Source organism: Tursiops truncatus, chromosome X (assembly GCF_011762595.2).
Source record: "Tursiops truncatus isolate mTurTru1 chromosome X, mTurTru1.mat.Y, whole genome shotgun sequence".
In the NCBI taxonomy this organism is placed as follows: Eukaryota; Metazoa; Chordata; class Mammalia; order Artiodactyla; family Delphinidae; genus Tursiops; species Tursiops truncatus.
In genome coordinates, this window is record NC_047055.1 from 35,830,327 (window position 1) to 35,848,996 (window position 18,670).

At 37.5% G+C, this 18,670-nt stretch overlaps 1 protein-coding gene across 5 annotated transcripts in view; it reads left to right on the forward strand.

The window, feature by feature from the left end:
- Window positions 1-18,670, forward strand: part of AMMECR1 (AMMECR nuclear protein 1) — a 107,113-nt gene that overhangs the window by 80,146 nt on the left and 8,297 nt on the right. For 4 of the 5 annotated variants that reach the window (XR_002179284.3, XM_073799006.1, XM_033849841.2 and 1 more), the window contains one exon: window positions 6,138-6,252. Coding sequence is in view for 3 of the 5 variants with exons in the window: in XM_073799006.1 (XP_073655107.1) it covers window positions 6,138-6,252 (115 nt within the window). In the remaining 2 variants the exon portion in view is untranslated. Of the gene's footprint in view, window positions 1-6,137; window positions 6,253-12,082; window positions 12,217-18,670 lie in introns of all 5 variants that reach the window. The other variant, XR_002179285.3, reaches the window with a different exon arrangement.

Consider the following 18,670-nt stretch of genomic DNA (forward strand, 5'->3'; position numbering starts at 1 on the left):
CCTTAGAAACGTTGAAAGTCTATGACAGGTTATTTTTGTGTTACATTCTCTTAAAAGTAGAGATTATCTCACGCTTTCAGATTTCCCAAGATGGAACTTGCTGGTGGTCATACTGTTAATCTGTTTTCCATACCCACAGATTTTTTTTTTTTATTGCCAAGACTATATTGAGAGCACTGTTTCAATACCATATAGTAATGAATGACCCAAGTCACATTGAGTCTTAAAGATGAACCTGAGTCATTATGTCCATTACACTCTGGTAGAATATATTTTAAAAGATTTCGTCAGAAAAATAATTAAAACAAAAACCAGTTTCTAGCAGTTCGTTTCTAAAAAGCGTATCAAGTAAATCCAGAAACTCTGCAGGGAAAGCATTATGTGGATGTTACACGGAGGGAGATGAGGAATACCCGCCATATACACCAAACATTTAGCCGTATGTTTCCTTCATGTATCTTGTATTTTCCAGTTGTAGTTCCACTCGACTAAATCAAATTCACAACCTCGTCTCCTAATTTAAAGGTGAGGAACTTGTGGCTGGGAGGCAGATTCTTGACACTATTGCTCTGGTCATCAGAGCATGCAGCCCACAGAGTATTTTTCCCTCCTGGTGGGCAGCTGTAGCCATCTCAGAGAGTAGAGGCTTTTAAGAATTCGAGATTAGAGCAATTCGAGAACTTTAAGCCAATCGGAGGGCAACAGGTGATAAAACTCTAAAGCCTAAGGGAATCCTGCAGGATAGGAGCCAAATAACATATGAAAACCTCCAGCACCCATCCCACTGGATTTCCCTCTCCCTCTTACCCTTCCACTCTTCCTTCCTTGTGTTCTCTCTCTGCCCCTTTGTGTGTCTCTATTTGTTTGTTTCTTTGCTTCCCACTTCATTTTCCTGCTTCTTGTTTTCTCTCCCTATCCATCTTTCCTTGCATATATTTCCTTTTTCTTTTTCTTTCCCACCTTCCTACTTTCTCTTCCTTTTGTTCCATGCCTTAGTTCTTTCCTCTATTCCCTATTAATTACCCATCATATCATGTTTAAAAATATATATTCCAATGAATAAATTTTAATGTTCATCAAGCAGCAGGTAGGTTGTACTCATTACTCTAAAGGGGAAAAACATCTCCCAATTAAGTAACACTTTACATATGGCTTACAATTGAAAATTTCCCTTTTTTGGGTCACAGCTCTCACCAAAATAAGGTTCCCTTCCTCCCTCCTTAACCATGACCATGTCCTTTGTTGCTCCTCTCTACCCTTAGGTTTGATGAACAGTCACTTAACTCTTTTGCATTCTGTTTTGTGTCTGTTATTTTTTTAACAGTGAGAAGCTAACATTGCTACTTAATGTGAAAGAGAGGATATAGAAAACTTTTCAGATTTGGGTTTAGGATTCTAGTATTCTAAGTTCCTGGAATTCAGACATGTCACATGAGGAATGGCAGAATTTCCAGATGATTGAAACCCCTCGTGAAAAAGCTGTTTTGGGTTTTTTTTTTTTTTGTCTTAATTTTAGACTAATGTATGCTTGATTTGCGTTTCTTCACCTATCCAAACAGGGATTTTTAATTTTGGTTTTAATTACTTCCTTGTCCTGAAAAATGATTGCCTGTAATTATGAAGCCCTTCGGCAGTTTGGTAACTTTCCACTGTTTAACCAATTAAGGTCATCAGTGTTTTAGAAAGCAAAGGAATGAATGGATGAGTGAGTGAATGGCTAGCTGGCTAGATTCTTAAATAATTTCTGTTGCATGCTCTATTGTTTGTGATGAGCCTTACAATATCTAAGGCTTTGTCTCTTTTCAGCTGTTTTTTTTCCCCTCATAGTTTCCAGGTACTGTCACAAACCCTTTGATTCTTTGATAGCTAATTCCTTTTTTTAATGTTCATTTTCATTAAAGTGCTATTTAACATTAGATATTAACTTTGACAGATGTTAATGCTGCTTCTCAATTAGGTGAAATATATTCTTGGGAGGATGCCAATTTGAATTTGAATATATTTGAATTTGGTATTGAATTAAACTGTTGTTTAAACCTTAGCCATCCATCATACGGTGATGGAGCAGCCCGCAGGTTTTTGTACATAAGTGTTCTTTTTTTCCTAGCGATATTTAAACACTAGGAAATGGCTTCCTACTGTAGCAAAGATAACTTCATACGAGTTTATTACAAGATCTCTTTCTTTGTCAGTTCCTCAGACTGCCTAGAATTTAAATTGGCAGACACTACTTTGGTATAAAATGCTTTCCATGGACAATATTAATATTTTAAAGTCCTTTTTGCTCCTGCAGATTTCCAGTAGACAGGAAGTCTAGCTCTGTCTACCCTTCGGCTACTAATGAATGCTATTAAATTATTATTTATCTTCTTTAGGCAGAGGCACTGCAGGTATGAGATCAGAATTGCCTAGTAAAGCAAGCATTTCATTTTAAAATTAAAAAAGAAACCCATAATCCAGTCAAAGGTGGCAACTCAGGTACACATACTAGAAAGAATTGTGGACTTGAGTCAGAGAATCTGGGTTGTACCCCTACCTGTGTCACTAACTAGCTGGGTCACCTTGAGCAAGTCACTGCCCGACTCCAGACAGCATAGCCTCTCTAAAGGCTAAGCTTCCACATCACATATTCTATATACTAAAGAGAACGGGGCTGAGGGAAGCTGAATCCTCTTGTTTATCAGCCATCCACACCAGCCTAGCAGCTCTGAGGTCAGTCTCCAGCCACATTTTTCATCTTTTTCTTATAATCCCTTAAATCCTTGCTAGGCTTTCATTGCTAGTTCTTTTCCCTAGGAATTTGCATTTAGAGATATTGAGGGGTTCCTGCCTTTTAGAATTTGTCCGTGTTCCTGAATTCAATGAAAAGTTACTTAGAGTTGATGAAAAACGCAAGAATTAAAAGTCTTGTTTGAATGAGTGTTTCTGTAAAATCAGACTGTTTCCGTCACGATTAATGTACCTTCACTATTTCAGAGTTCTGAAGTTAAAACACTTGAGTGTTGGTATGGCGAGGCATGATTGTTATTTATGTTATTAGCCATACTAGCCCTCTCCCACTCACTCTTTGTTCTAAACATTCTTTTTTTAAAAGCCCCAAATGATTGAGCACCCAGCTCCATATCACGAGGAAAGCTTGCTAGCCTGATCCTCAGTTACGTTTTAGGTACTTGAAAATTTCATTGATTTGAAATAATAGTTTGAATTGCACTGAGCTAAAATATACCTTTCACTGATTTGCTAGGAAATAAACAAAATAATAACTTGCCTCAAAGTGTTGAGGAATTAACTGCATGGCAACTTCAACATGTGTATTTTTTTAATGTAAAAGCTAGAGCTAGATACAAAAACCTTTTCATTAAAGGAGGCCTAGCACTATAATGAAAAAACCAGACAGTAACAGGTGTTGGCAAGGATGTAGGGAAATTGGAACCCTCGTACATTGCTGGTGGGAATGTAGAATGGTACGGCTACTATGGGAAACTGTTTGATGGTTCCTCAAAAAGTTAAACATAGAATTACCACATGACCCAGCAATTCCACTCCTAGGTATCTACCCAAGAGAAATGAAAACATTATTGTCCACACAAAAACTCATACATGAATGATCATAGCAGCATTATTCATAGTAGCCCCAAAGTGGAAATAACTCAAATGTCCTTCAACAGATAAATGGATAACAAAATGTGATATATCCATAGAATTGAATATTATTGGGTAATTAAAAAGATGATGTACTTTTACAAAATGTAACATGTCAAATTTATCAAACAGAAGAAAATATATTAAAAAAGGACGAAGTACTGATACATGCTACAACATGGATAAAATCTCAGAAACATTATGCTAAGTGAAAGAAGCCAGACACAAATGGCCACATATTGTATGACTCCACTTACATAAAATGTCCAGAACAGGCAAATCCGTAGAGACAGAAAGGAGATTAGTGCTTGCCAGGAGCTGGGGGGAGGGGAGAATAGGGACTGACTCCTAATGGATATAGGGTTTCTTTTTGGTGTGATGAAATGTTTTAAAATTGGATGGGGTAATGATTGTACAATTCTGAATATACTAAAAACCATTGAATTGTGTACATTAAAAGGGTGACTTTTATGGTATGTGAATTATATGTCAATAAAGCTGTTATATATGAAAAACATTTGCGACTATATTACTATAATTATTTGAAATTATAAAAGTGTATTTAAATTACAACATTTTTGCCAAGGGCTGGAAGGAGGGAGGAATGGGGAGCTGGTGTGTAATGGGTACCGTGTTTCAGTTGGGCAAGATAAAACAACGTTCTGGAGATGGTTGGTGATGGTGGCTGTACAGCAATGTGAATATATTTAATCCCACAGAAATGTACACTTAAAAATGGTTAAAACGGTAATTTTTATGTTATGTATATTACCACAATAAAAATCTATAACCCGAAAAATTATATTTTATGTTATTCTAATGTATAAGGCTCTTTTCCCCTTTTTTGCTTTTCACAAGGAAAACTGAAAGTGTGATTGGCCTTTGGGTTTTTATGCATGGGATTCTTCTGGTCTGTGTTTTAGAACTTCTCTCCTGTGGCAGGTCTGGGGCTGGGGGGACGTTACACACACACCATATATGTCTTCATCTTGGCTTTGAATGACAACTTGAAAATATTTTTTTAAACTTTATTTGCCAGTTGGAAAATAAAAGAAGCCAAGCCATAGGAAATTTATGTTGTTAAATTATAAAGTAGTGAAGTGCTGTTCTCAGAGTATGAATTATCACAGATTTCCTGATTTTCTTGGTTAATCTTGGCTCCTCGAATGGGGAAAAACATGTATGCTTTATATATAACATCTCTGTCTTTCTGTAAGCATTTTCCTCTGTATAGCAGGATAGAATGAACACCAAAATGTATTGAAAATACTTACAAACATAGGGGCATATTTGTACAGTAGAGTGAGTGAGTTTCTGAATGCGAAGGAAGGGATGGAAAAAAGAAAATCCAACAATGAGGAACTCACTGAAAAAGGAATTATTTCCAAAGGTCATGGAACTTTGTTATGACCCAAGCAGTTTGTAGGCTCTAAGTTTTTAACCTCTTAAGGATTAATCTGTGAAAACATTTTCTATGCCTGGCTCTGCTTTATAGGACATTTGAAGAGCGACAGCGCAAATGCCAGCAGTACCATTAATATAGTGTGTAATCAGAGGTGTGTTTGTTTTCTTGACCAGGAAGTGGTTTCTTTTAAAAGTACAAGGAACACACAGTGCCTGTGTGTGTGTGTGTGTGTGTGTGTGTGTGTGTGTGTGGTTTGTGGATGTCTTTGTGTTTTCTGTCTGTTCTACTGTTGCAGGAAGAATTACGATCTTCCAACGTTTTTGTCCTTTACAGTTGGGTTTTTCTACAGTTAGGCACTGTGGTACACTACCCTTGATTACAGGGTCCAGTCAGACTTGATGTACTCAGAAATCCATTGATGTGATTAATGGTCTCCTAATCATAATTTTATTTCCTAAGATTAGTGCTATTTCCTGAAGTGTCACAATTTTTGAGTCATATCTTGAATTATCCTTTACAGGGAACTGAAATCCTTGTATTTTTAGTGTGTAATTTGCATGATTATTTTCATTTTCTTTGATTTCTTTTGCTTGAAGAAAGTAAAATTTTTATCTTTTTTTGAACTCTTTAGATGCTGTTCTATGGTAACTGGTCAACCTAGTATGAACCTTTTTTTTTTAACAACATGAAATATGTATATATTTTTTCCAACAGTGCTAGACCCAGAAATCTTCCCACAAGTTTCCACTACTCTGGTTTTTATTCTCCTCAAAAGTAAAATAAAACATTGTCAGGTTCTACAAGTAACAGGGAAACATACAAGGAAATAACTGTACAGGAAATATAATTGATCGTTCAGTTTTTACAACTGAATTGGTCACAGAATTGGCTAGTAAACACAATCTACTGAATGAACAAAAATAACGACTTCTAAAATCTTTGGAGCCTGTGAATACATTTGAAGATTTGGGCACCTTTCTCACCTGAGATTTTTTTTTAATCTCATACCTTTTTCAAATGATTGCCTGCCTTTGAAACTAAGAACTCTCATATCTAGTGATCGCTTTAATATTTGCTTTGTTTTCAACAGCGCCCTTAAAGATAGCCGTTTTCCCCCAATGACAAGGGATGAGCTGCCGCGGCTGTTCTGCTCAGTGTCTCTGCTCACTAACTTCGAAGACGTCTGTGATTATTTGGACTGGGAGGTAAGGCTATAGAGAATTTTTAAAGAAAAATGAAAGTAACTCCTGAGTAATTGTTTAAAAATTAGGCCCAGAAAATAACTCTTTCAGCCCATTTCCTATCGTAATGGAGGTGGAGAGTAACTTGGATAAACCTCACAGCTGATCAATGAGATTGTAAGCAAAGGAGTTTTTCTTCCTTTTTTTTTTTTTAAAGGCAAAGTACCCTGTGTTGTTTTAATCCCCCAAACTGAATTTGCTCTTCATTTTTATCCTATTACTTCACTACAGCACCTCATAAAAGCTGTTAACAAGTAGTAGGCAGGACTGATTGGAATTTATTTCTCCTCTTAATTCCATTCCAATGCACTCTGGTGTGACTACCACCAAGCAGTTAAGGTAGTCAGGGGATGCATCACAGAAACAAGGAGCAAAAGGGTTAGGATAATACATCACTTGGGGACGTCAGCTCATGGATAATAACAGGGTGTTGGTTAACTACAGGTAAACCATGCTAATTCATTCTTGGCTACCTTAATCTGTGTATTTCCACACACCAACACGTAAGGGTATATATATCTAGGGTGTCTCTGTGCGTTGGGATTATCTGAGTAGCCTATATTGATCATATTTTTGTTCTTCGTTAGTATGTGGGGTTGAGTTGTTAAGGAAGTTCAAAGATTCTCACCATGATTTGTTTTGGTGGTTGGGGGGAGTTAGTTGAGTGTATGTCTATGAAATTTTACACGCAAACATACCCATGTTACCTGACTGCTTACTGTATTCAAGGCATGTGCTACATGTACAAAAGTGTTAAAATTTGGTCCCTGCCATAAACATCTTAGAGTCTAATAGCAGAGAAAAGGAGTATACACAATCACGAAGAAGTAAGTGCTGTAAGAATTAAACAATGGGAATTCAGTGATATACAGGGCATTCGTGTGCATACACATACTCGTAAATGACATGACTGTATCATGATATAACATGTTTAATTCTACTGCCTTTTTAGAATGACTGTCCCCCATGATAACTGAGATATTTTGCTTTGTGGACAGACCACTTTCTTGACAGTTAATTTTATTTTTGGCTTTCCCCTCATTCCTTGTGAGACTTTGGACAACTTACTCCATTGCGATTCAGTTTTTCCACACAGAGAAGAAGACATTTATAAAGTTCGTAATATTCATTGAAAAAAATCTCTGTGATATAAACATTGTTGTTATGCCAGAGCTATTTAAAAAAATTCTGCAGAGAGTAGGATGAAAGAGTTCCTTTCTGCATTTTGTGGTAGGGTTTTTTGGGAGCATTATTAGAATACGAAAGCATCTTAAGATTTTTTTCTAAAGGAAAAAATAAAATTTGTTGATAGTGTTGATCCTGGGAAAGTTGGAGTGTGTAAAACCTTTTATGGGATTAAAATTTCCTAACTGATTGTTTTCTATAAGTTTTATTGTTCCTATTTGAATTTTTCTTAAAGAGAAGTCCACCGATATTATAGAAATATTCCCAGTACTTTATTTTTAAATGATCCCAAATCATATCCCTTACTTATTAACAAATATTACAGTTTTGGTGGTTCTTTGACCGTTTTAAGGGGACTACTCCCTCTTCTCCAGCTAGAATTTTATTCTGCTTTCTGAATCGCAGGGTGCGGTGTGTGTATTGGTGGGGATGGGAGTGATAATAACAGAAAAAGCCTGAGACCTAAGGGATGATTGAGCTACAAAAACACTTCTTCCCTTACTTGCAGCCACTGAATTGGAAGTATGGTTCTGGGGGGAGGGCGTGCATTCGTGTGTGCATAAGTGTGCATGTGTGGCATGTACATGAATGTTTATTGCATAAACGTGTGTGCATGTGTTCTGGGGCAAGTTGCTAAGTAGGTGTGGGTAAGCACACCATCATCTTCTTTAGCCCACATCAAGTACTGTCTACAGCTAAAATGAACCTTGATATTATTGGACTTTTATGTTCATGAGACGTATCATCTTTCTGTTGGGAGGGTGGGAGGTAGAACATCTAAGAATTGGTACTGTGTACTCTTTGAGGGTATATTTATCCTCTCTGATCACCATTTGAATTTCTGGAAGATTCTGTATGCTTCTACTTGGTATTGTATATTTAATACATCCCTTAAGGTTTAAATATTGATGTCTATTTTGTGATGCTTTTCATTTAAGGAAACAACAACAAAATGCATATATTTTTGTACTTTTAATATATAAGCATTTGAAAGTGATTTAGGTACTGCTAGAATGGCTATGCTAAGAGGAAAAGACTGTCCTTTTCAGTTAGTTCATCATAGTTTAAAGTGTCTAGCATAAAAGAAATTTGTTCCCAAAGAATAAGGATGAAAATTACATTTTTGAAAAGAACATGATTTGGCCTTTAAAAAAAAATGTACCATAATCAGTGATTGAAAATGGAATGGTATTATTGTAAGAATGATATTATTAAGGTTATCCTTAATAATTCTGAAAAAGCATTGCTACTTTAAACACAGAATGCCAAAGTAGAATTAAAGACATTTAAAAAAGAGCATATGTCAATAACATTCCACTCCTAGGTATATACCCCAAAGAAATGAAAACAGATGTTGAAACAAAAACTTATACATGAATGTTCATAACAGCACTATTCACAATAGCCAAAAGGTGGAAACAACCCAAATGTCTATCAACAGATGACTGGATAAACAAAATGCATTATAGCCGTGCAATTGAGTATTATTCAGCCGTAAAAAGAAATGAAGTACTGATACATGCTCCAACAGGAATGAGCCTTGAAAACATTATGCTAAGTGAAAAGAGCCAGACACAAAGGCCACATACTGTATGATTCTATTTACATGAACTATCCAGAGTAGGCAAATCCATAAAGATAGACGGCAGATTAGTGGTTGCCAGGGTGAATGGGAAGTGACTGCTTAATGGGTACAGGGTTTCCACTGGGGGTGATGACAATGTTCTGGAACTGGATAGTAGTGATGGTTGTATAACGTTGTGAATGTACTTAATGCCACTGAATTGTACACTTTAAAGTGGTTAAAATGGTAAATTTTATGTTTTGTGTATTTTACCACAATAAAAAGGAACATATGCATATATATGTATGTATTTAAACCTACTGTCCATAATAATACAGTAATTCTAAGAAGAAGAAAACTTTAAAAATTCAAAAAATATAAAGAAAGAAATGCAAGCCATTTGCGGTCACACCATTCTGAGATAACCACTGTTAATAGTTTGGAATTATTTCTCTTCTTTTTCTGTGTCTTTGTATCAATAAAACTGCATATTTGTGTACGTAACTGAGATCATATTAAATTTACAGTCACTATTAAAAAGAGGACCATGGGGAAGTCTTCGTTTATGGTTTACCTTTGTATATAAGTTAATTATTTATATTGTGGATTTCCTTTATGAGGAGTCAGTCTATATTATGAAGGTATACGTTTCACTTTGAGAAATTTCACACTGTCCAATAGGTACACCTTTTCTTCCAAGAATGAACTATCCTTTTCACCATAAGTATCTCGCTTTAACCGGAAATGCAAGGTGCTATATATGTTTATGCCAGAGGGGGAAACAGGAGATGATTACAGAATTTCAATAGAGAATTTTTAAGTCAGGGATTGGTAATGAGTATGTTTTATATGAGCAGAAGCCTCTAACATAGGGCTTTTCTGGTGGAAGTACAGTTTGAGAGTTGACCCCCACTGGTGCAGCGTGTTACTGCAGTAGAATTCTTAATTAAAGGGACAAAAATGCCCAGATCAATGCAGGGAGAGGGCAAAGTCTAGAAGTCCCCAAGGGTAGAGTTAGGTAACTTCAGCGACAAGAAAGACATCCCTGTGGTCATGAGGATGAGGGACGTGACCAGTGGTAATAGACACCTAATTTTCAAATGACAAGTGAACTGCCACAGGGCTGGAAGTTACTCTCCATCCAAGCTTTTTAACTCAGCCTGTTTGGGAGCTGTCTTCTGGTAACATGTCTCTAATTTTATGACGGCAGTTAGTAGGAAAATAGGATCTACGTCAGACTTAGAGGCTAGAATGCTTCTATTTGATAATGTGAAGAACGTTTGATAAGTGGTTTCACAAGTGGATGCAATTAATTTCAAGTCACTGTTGAATTGACAGAATGATCAGTAATGCTTCCTTCTGTTATATTTCCTCAAAGTAGTAATTATACATTTAAACTGGGTATCTGTAGGTAGCCTCTCAAGGAACCTGGGTAGTCATTAAAAACAACAAAGCCAGCCACAAAAGGCTGTAAAGACAAACTGGAACAGCGGTCCCTCCCTTATCATTGCCCGCATCATGATCTACTTATTGCCCTGGTAGGCATGAGAAGAATGAGGAGTGATTGAACTGGGGGAAAAAATTCATTGCTGATAAGTAGAAATATCTACCTGCAAGACTAAAATGATTGTTAAATGAGGAAAATTGCTCCCCTAGGGAGAAATCCGAAGTGATCTGCCTTGTGTTTGAACACAGAAACTTAGCACCATTGTTCTGTGTTCTTCAATCGACAGCACTCTCTTAATTCTGAATGGCAGCATGGCTGACAGACATGGCGCTTTAGAAAGAAAGAAAAGCTCATGCAGCATGTTGGAGTCCTCTAAAATGGTACAGAGCCTAGAACTCGTATGGTGACACTATTTGGGAGCCATGTTTCCTTTTAAAGATCTGAAAGAAGATGAAACCAATGACATCACAATCCCTGGAGTTTGACTCGTGGGATGATTCTAGGTGTATCATCTACTAGCTGCTCATTTTCAGGGAGATATAAATGAATAAGCTTTTTGTTTGTAGAAGAACTTGTATAGCAAGTATGCTACCAGTGATCCTGTGGGGAACCGATGTAGCAATTTGCTGACAGATGTCAAAATATTTTATAAATTGTAGTCAGGCATCTTTTATCTCTGCTTTAGAGACAAGATCATTTTGAAGGTATGAGGAAGAAATATTTTTTGTATCCTGACGTAGACCTTCAGATCATATTTCAGTAGATTACTGACATTTTCCCAAACCATAAGGTACTTTTTGCTATATCTAGCTCCCCAAATCACTGAGATCTCACCTGTGTATACAGCTGTCACTTGTGGTCCTAAGGCAGACGGTTCCTTTTTAGCACCCAACACTTACATGGAATAAACCCATGCTGGGTGGGGCTGGCCAGCATGATCCTTATGTGATGCCAAAAATCTGTCCCCAGACTATAAAGCTAGACCTCAAGCCCCTAGTCTCACTCTGTCCCTAAAGCACCCAAGCTTGCTGGACTGCTGGTACTCAGAGAGCTGCACTTCACTTTGAAAGCACACCTCTTGAATGATCACAGCTGATTTCTGACGTGGTCAGTTGCAGTTAATAATAGGGCGCTTTTGTAGCAACCTTCATGAGTAAACAGATGAGGTGAATAAATCAGCTGCCATCATTATCTCACATATATTTGAGAAGTTCATGTTCTTTTCACCCTCTCTCCCCACTTAAAGGTTTACCTTTTTCTAGCTCCTCTTAATGTTCCACTGAAAACAGTGTTCCCATTCATACACAGATGGTTAGCATGACTCACAAAGTCACCAAGTGAAATGACTTCTAGTGGTACGTGTTCTGTCAACCCCCAGCCCTTGGTTATTTTTTCCCAACTGTGATATACACTATGTTTTGCTTCTCCTCTAACTGAAGATTTCTGCCTTTTTTAAAAAAATACATAGGCTTCATATATCCAAGAAAATGTTTTTCACAGTATTTTCTCAGGGACCTTGAGGTTGTTGTATACGATGTCACTATCATTATGATCATTTAGTCTTTGTCCTGATGCTCTACTTTAAATGTTTTTTCAAGTGCTGTGGAACATTGGGAAAGGAATGCTTCACGCTTCCTGGCCATCTAGAAAGAATTTGCTGTGAATCAACAATTCAATGTATCAGAAGCCTAGTGAGGAAGCAAGCCGAACAAAGTAAAGTGACTTCTAGAAGGTGATTTAATGCATAAAAATTTCCATTGGCTATTGATACTCTTAGCGAAATGGGCTGCTGTAGTCCATTCTCAGGCCTCCTCCAGTCGCTTCCTGCTTCCCTCCCAGTGTGTTGTTTGGTGGTGGGAACGTTTTCCTGCTTCTTCCCCCAAATCCATAAACTCTTCCACCCCTTTCCCTAGTAGTTGCATTCCAGTCTACTCTTTCCTGTACAGTTTGACTCTGTGTGTGTATCCCTGGCATTTGATGAAAAGAGAGTACCGAATTGTGGGAACGAGGGGACTCGGGTTCTCTTCCTAACGGCCACTACCCAGCTTGGTGACCTTTCTGGATCTCCGTTTCCTCACCAGGAAGCTGGAAAAGTTGGACTAGATAATTCCTAAGGTTTCTCTGGATGCTGACACAGTGTGACGCTGTGACTCCCGTTTTAAAAATGGCTTGTTTCGTTTTACTTCCAGGGAATCAATCACTGCTAGCCATTTAGAAGTCGTAAGAGGTCCCTAACTTTTAAAATGGCCATTGCCAACTTAAATGTAGGCAGCAAAGTGAAAGATAGTCCAGTTTTAAAAATTTTACATTCTAGATTTCTTTTTCACAAAAGGATTTTCTTTAGGAAGAAAAATACTCTATTCTAAACCATATATGCTTCTATTATATTACTGCATCATCCTCTAAGTCAATATTATATGTATAAATCTAAATTAAGCAAACATATTAGGGAGTGATTATTCACTTTACAAATAGATATTTTCCTTTGCAGAAGGACACACTATAGGGTTTCTTTACTGTCCTCCTCATGACTTGAAGATTAATTCATTTACATAAGTTCAACCCATATGGAACTTTTTAGGAACAAATCTCTTTTGTAGACGGAGTGACACTATATTGAGTCAGGTACTCAATGTACAGTTGTAATGTGTATAAGATTTTTCTCAGTTTCTTATCAGGCAAACATCTTTATATTGGGTACATTTGCAAGAGGTGTTTTTCCCTGAGCCTTTGAAAAGCAAACTAAATCACATCTCTAGGTTTTAAGAAAATTATTTTATTACTTTAGTTTCCTTGTCTGTAAAGTCACCCCCTTCCTCATTCCCTTTTAAAAAATGGTAGGAATGCACTTTTCTAACTTTTGACAAAAAGCAGGCTTTTTATTTAAAGGTCACCTGTGTTGCCTGAACTTTCCTTGGAAAGCTTCAGGTTGTTCAGTTTTTAAGGAATGCTCATTATAATTAATCATTACAGAGAATAGTTTTTTTTTTTTCCTTAATTGCATTCTGAGCTGTCTCTTGTTCCCTGCAAAACCTTAGAGTAAGAACAGTTTCTTTCACTGCACATGATACATAAACATGTTTGGCTTCATAGCTTTTCAGAGCACCTCTTCGTTAGCCATGCTTTATTTTAAAATCTTAAACTAATTCTTTCAGAGTTCATGGGGGTGATTATTAGCTAGTCCAGGTATTTTAGAGCTGCACGTATATTAGTTAAAATACAAGTTTTCAGATTGTTGTTCAGTGGCCTTTGTGAAATAAATTGGCAGCCTTATGTTCCTGATAGACAAGATGTCTAAGTCTCCTACATCTCCTACATGAATCAAAATTGGCACTAATTGGTGTTTTGGTAAGCTCTGCAAAAGCCAAGAATTGGTCCATGGAGACCAGACTAATTTCTAAGCTAAAGGTGTCCGATTTGCAGGGATTTTAGAGAAGAGCAGCTTATATGTATTTTGGTCAAGGAGACCTTTGCAGTTGTTTTCACAAAATAACAACAGGGGAAAAAAAAAAACCCAAACCTCAGCTGAGGTAGATGGTGAAGTGGAGTTTTTATAGTAGACTATATTAAAAGGTTACTTGTGCCCAAGTGACGGTTTTGCAGTCAATTACCCTTTTTGATTTATTTGTGTAGTATTTCTTGTGCTTTTAAGAGCTTCTCACTTGAAGGAGATTTGAAAGCAAGTACAGCTACAGGAACTGGTCAGATAATGGATAAAAACAGCCTAACAATATAGTCCTTGTTGACATCTCATTTGGTTCAAGGGAAGATTATTTTTTAAGTCACGAAGGCAAGAGTTGTCTCTAGGTGGTACTAGGATTACATGTCATCTTTATTTTCTCCTTTATACTTTTCAAAAGGGATTTTTTTTTTTTTTGGTAATATGCACGTACTATTTTTATAAACAAAAAAAAATCCATGTTTATAATTTTTAAGGTTTACAAAAGTAAAAATTACTGAGAAAAAAACCCTGAATTGCAGCAACACTGTTTTTAAAATTTATTATTTGGCCAGATTCTGAAGTGTTAATTGTTAACCATTGTTAATTGTTAAGTGTTAATTGTTAATCAGATGGGCACTTTCAAAACTTCAGACTTACTTCTGAAGTTGATGGGTGGATTAAAGCGATGAGGAATCACAACTTTGAGGATTTGATGGGCAGATCTGGACAATCAATATGTAGTCGACATTATTTTTGTGTAGTCGACATTATCAGGATTGGGGGAAGTGTTTCATTAGGATCTGTGCAAATTGTCATCAGCCTTTATGATGAAAATGCTAATTTTACTTGCTCAAATAAGAACTATTCTTGGTGGAGACCCAAGTTTGGAGTATTTTCTTCTTTTATGTGGAATTTGCTTTCATTGGGAAGAGGAAGAGTCAGTCTGCAGAAGGCTGAGCTGGGGATGGGGCAAAAGGTACCGTGGGGCTATGAGTGAATGAGTTGAAGGTGCTGCGTTATGGGTTTTGTGCTTTCAGGCAAAAATATCACTTGTGGCTTTGTCCTCCTACAAATATTAGAAACACCAGACTCCGGGTCAGACCCATGGGTTGTCCAATGCAGTGTTTGTTTCTGTCCGTGGTACCACAGGCTGTTTTGTGAGCGAGCATGTGTGTCTCCTATGATGCCAGCCTCTAGAAGTTAGGGGGTGCCCTCTCCTTAGAAACAGAGTCCTTCCATTCAATTCAATGGAACTGGCATACTGAGCCTGGCAGGTCAGTCTTACATGAATGACCAGCGACTGGCTGCTTTGTTAATTGCAAAGCCTATTTTGCCAAATGGTATCAGCAACAAAGCCATGTCAGACAAACGTTTGATTCTTTGACCTCCTGATATTTTTTATTTTATTCAAGGTGAACCCACTGAAAATCAGTGGAGTGAGCTATGGCCATAACGTTACAGGGAAACCCAACATTTGGTTCTGAAAATGGGGACGAGTGGGACTAACTGTGACATTGCTAAGACAGGATGAACCTGAGGAAGTAATTGGTTTTATTGGCCAGGATGTGATCAGGGGCAGATTTAGCTTTGAGGGTCAGGACCGTGTAGGTAATTGGGGACCCAAATGGTCCAAGGCTTGCGTGGAGCCTACTCCACTTAACCAGAGCACATTTTATACTCACTGATGCTTTTAGCCGGATGACTTTTTCATGTTTCAGCATATCCAGATTGTTGGCTTGCTGATTAGGTTCACAAGTAAAAGCGAGACCCTTTTGTAGTGCTGCTAGTGAATTATAGGACTAACACTTGCCTTATAGACAGGCTCAACTTTGTGCAATTGAGCAGAGCATAATATGGACTATGTATTATAATGAGGGGGAGAGGGCACTTATTTTTAATGTTCCTGCGTTGAGAGTCACTGCATTAGGGGGTAATAGTTTTAAATGAAGCCACATTTCTAACAAGGGACCAGATAACAAGGATAAATGAAATCTGCAGACAGTCTAGAAGCTTCATTTTAGCCATTATTTATAATCTCTTCTCCTACCAAACCTTTTTACTATGTAGCAAAATTGATTAATTTGCGTGTATCTCTTTTCCCTGTGCCCACGTGCTCTCCGATAGAGCAGTGAACAAACAGAGATGGACAAGAGAGGAAAGAGGATGAGGCCGAGGCCAGGGGGAGTTGGGGATGCATAATCCCCACACTGAATAATCAACTCCAGAATAATCAAGATATATTTTAGGGTCCTAACATTAATCTTGATATTTAATCATTCTGGGTGATGTTAAAAACAAAAGATTGTATAATAGCATTAATAAAAATCACTTGCTTTGGAAAGGTTCGGAATAAATATGGCTTTCTTTTTAACATGAAATAGGAATCTGTTGAACTGCTCTTAATGTCCGCTCACAGCACACACAGATACAGCTCTGTTTAATTCCATATCCTCTTATCTATAAGTCCTACATTTAATTTGCTACCATTCGAGTTGATTTATAGCTTTGCTTAGCAAAAGTACAGTCTTGATTAAAAGGACATTATCACAGCTGATGGACCTTGAAAGCATTTTTCTCCCCAGACCTTCTAATAATTTTGAAAATGACCTGAAGACTCCGATAAGGCTAGATTTGCACGTCTCCAGCTTTTGCTCACCTGGCTGTACTTTGGGCAGTGGTGGCTAGGGGTGTTTGGTGACATAGTTTTCCCATATGCTAACTCCTTATCCATCCTGAGAAATGGAAAGTTACTGCGATAGAGTTTTCTAGCAAGTTTGCCTCAAGGAATCCCAGACCCCTGGTTAGCTGATCTCTTATCTAGCTGATCATTGCAGCTAGAGCCTTTGTCTCTTGGGATGCTGCTGGCCTGAAGGATTCTCCAGTCTGTTGAAGGGAGGATTCAATTATTATACATGAGGGTTCCATTTTGGAGTTGCAGCTGTGACAGATGCCTCCCTCCAACAGTACAGAATTCGTTTTGGTGCTCATTTCAGTGGAGATGACTTAATTTGCAAAGCCAGTGATTACCACAAGTTGGCCAGATTGGGTCAGTCTCCACAGCAGGCCATTTTCCACTCTCCTGTTCTGATTGCGCAGTATGACTACTTGGTGGCGTCTGTGGTTCTGGGAGCGAGATGCTGTTGCTCAACAGGTGACAAAAGGCTATATTATACTTTGATTCTGTTCAGAACGTTATTACCATTCTCCTGATTCCACTAGTTGAAAGAAAAATGAGTCACTCTGGCTTTGGCTTTATATCTCTGTGGAGTATATTTTTGACCTAAGAAATAAGTTATTTCTCACAGAGGAATCACTTGGATATCACCATACCTACAGTGCAATTTACAGGGGCTTTCGATTGTTCAGAATCGTAGGAACACAGAAAAGAATTAAAAATTGTAAATGTGGTACTAATTCAAAATGGGGGAATTTGGGTAATTTTTTTCATGTCAGATTTGATGGTGGGGCTTCTCAAAATACAACAGTAAATCAATTTTATCCATGAGTAATTTTTATTTTGGTCAACATGTCCTTCCAGTTTGGTCTTAACCTCTTCATATGCATGTATCTTTATTAAGATATTATTTGCATACCATGCAATTGGTCTTACCTCTTTTCATTTTTAAATTACTAGGCTTCAAAATCTCTGTCATTTTTGTTGAATAGCACAGAATGTACTCCTATGAAGAAAGGATTTATGTCTAAATCACCTCCAATTTGCCTAAATCACTTTTTTTCCCCCAATACTTAGCCACAGTTTGTCGGAGCTCAACTGATTATTAGAGGTTATCTAGTTAACCCGGAATAAAGATCACTTGGGGAGTTATTCTTTTTACAAACTATACTTGCTGAAGTAGGAAACCTGAAATTCTGATAACCTTCGCAGCCCGCACCCCGACCCCATACCAATTAAACAGCACTGATTGAGTCTAACATTCTCATCTCACAGATAGGGAAACAGTCTTCCTCTCACAGTTTAGATGAGACACCTTAATAAACACCAAAACTCTTTGCAATTTTAACATGACAGATTTTTTGATACATTGAGTTGAAGTTGCAGAATCCACCTCAGTGAATGATGGGAGCATAAATTATTTATGCTGTATGTTTTTAAAAACAAATTATGAAGGATCTAATATTGTTGAAGGAAAAAATTTCAAAGTCACTGATCAGAAAGTCAGTATACAGAAACGGTTGCAAATTTGTCATTGTCTCCGTAACGTGTCAGGCACTAGGGAGATTAGTAGATGTCCTTTATCCTGGAAATGCCTGATAGCTAAGCACTCATATTTCTTCTCAGCTGTCCATAGTCATTTCCCACAGGGTATGAGAGGCCTTACTGTGTTAGTTTTTAAACAGCTGCCCTGATTGCATTTTCAGCAGAAGGATATTCATAAGAATACTGATATTAGGTAGAAGAAATAGCCACAGAGATAGGCTTTAATAAAAAAACATCAACTGCTCATAAGATCTGACAGACTCTAATGGATGGATGTGTGAAGACCTGGGGAAAAAATAAAATGGATTTTCCAGAGGACTTCTTATTCCCTGAAAAACTGGGAAATTTCAGGCTAAGCGCAGAAGAAACAAAAGAAGTCTTCATGGACCCCTTTTCCTCTTCTAGACCTTTACCTCCATACAGATGAATGGATATAGCCACCTGCTCTGAAAAGAAGCCCCTTTCTCTGGTAAAAATGTTTACCCTCCTGGACCTTGGACAACCTTAAACTCCACCTGGGAACCC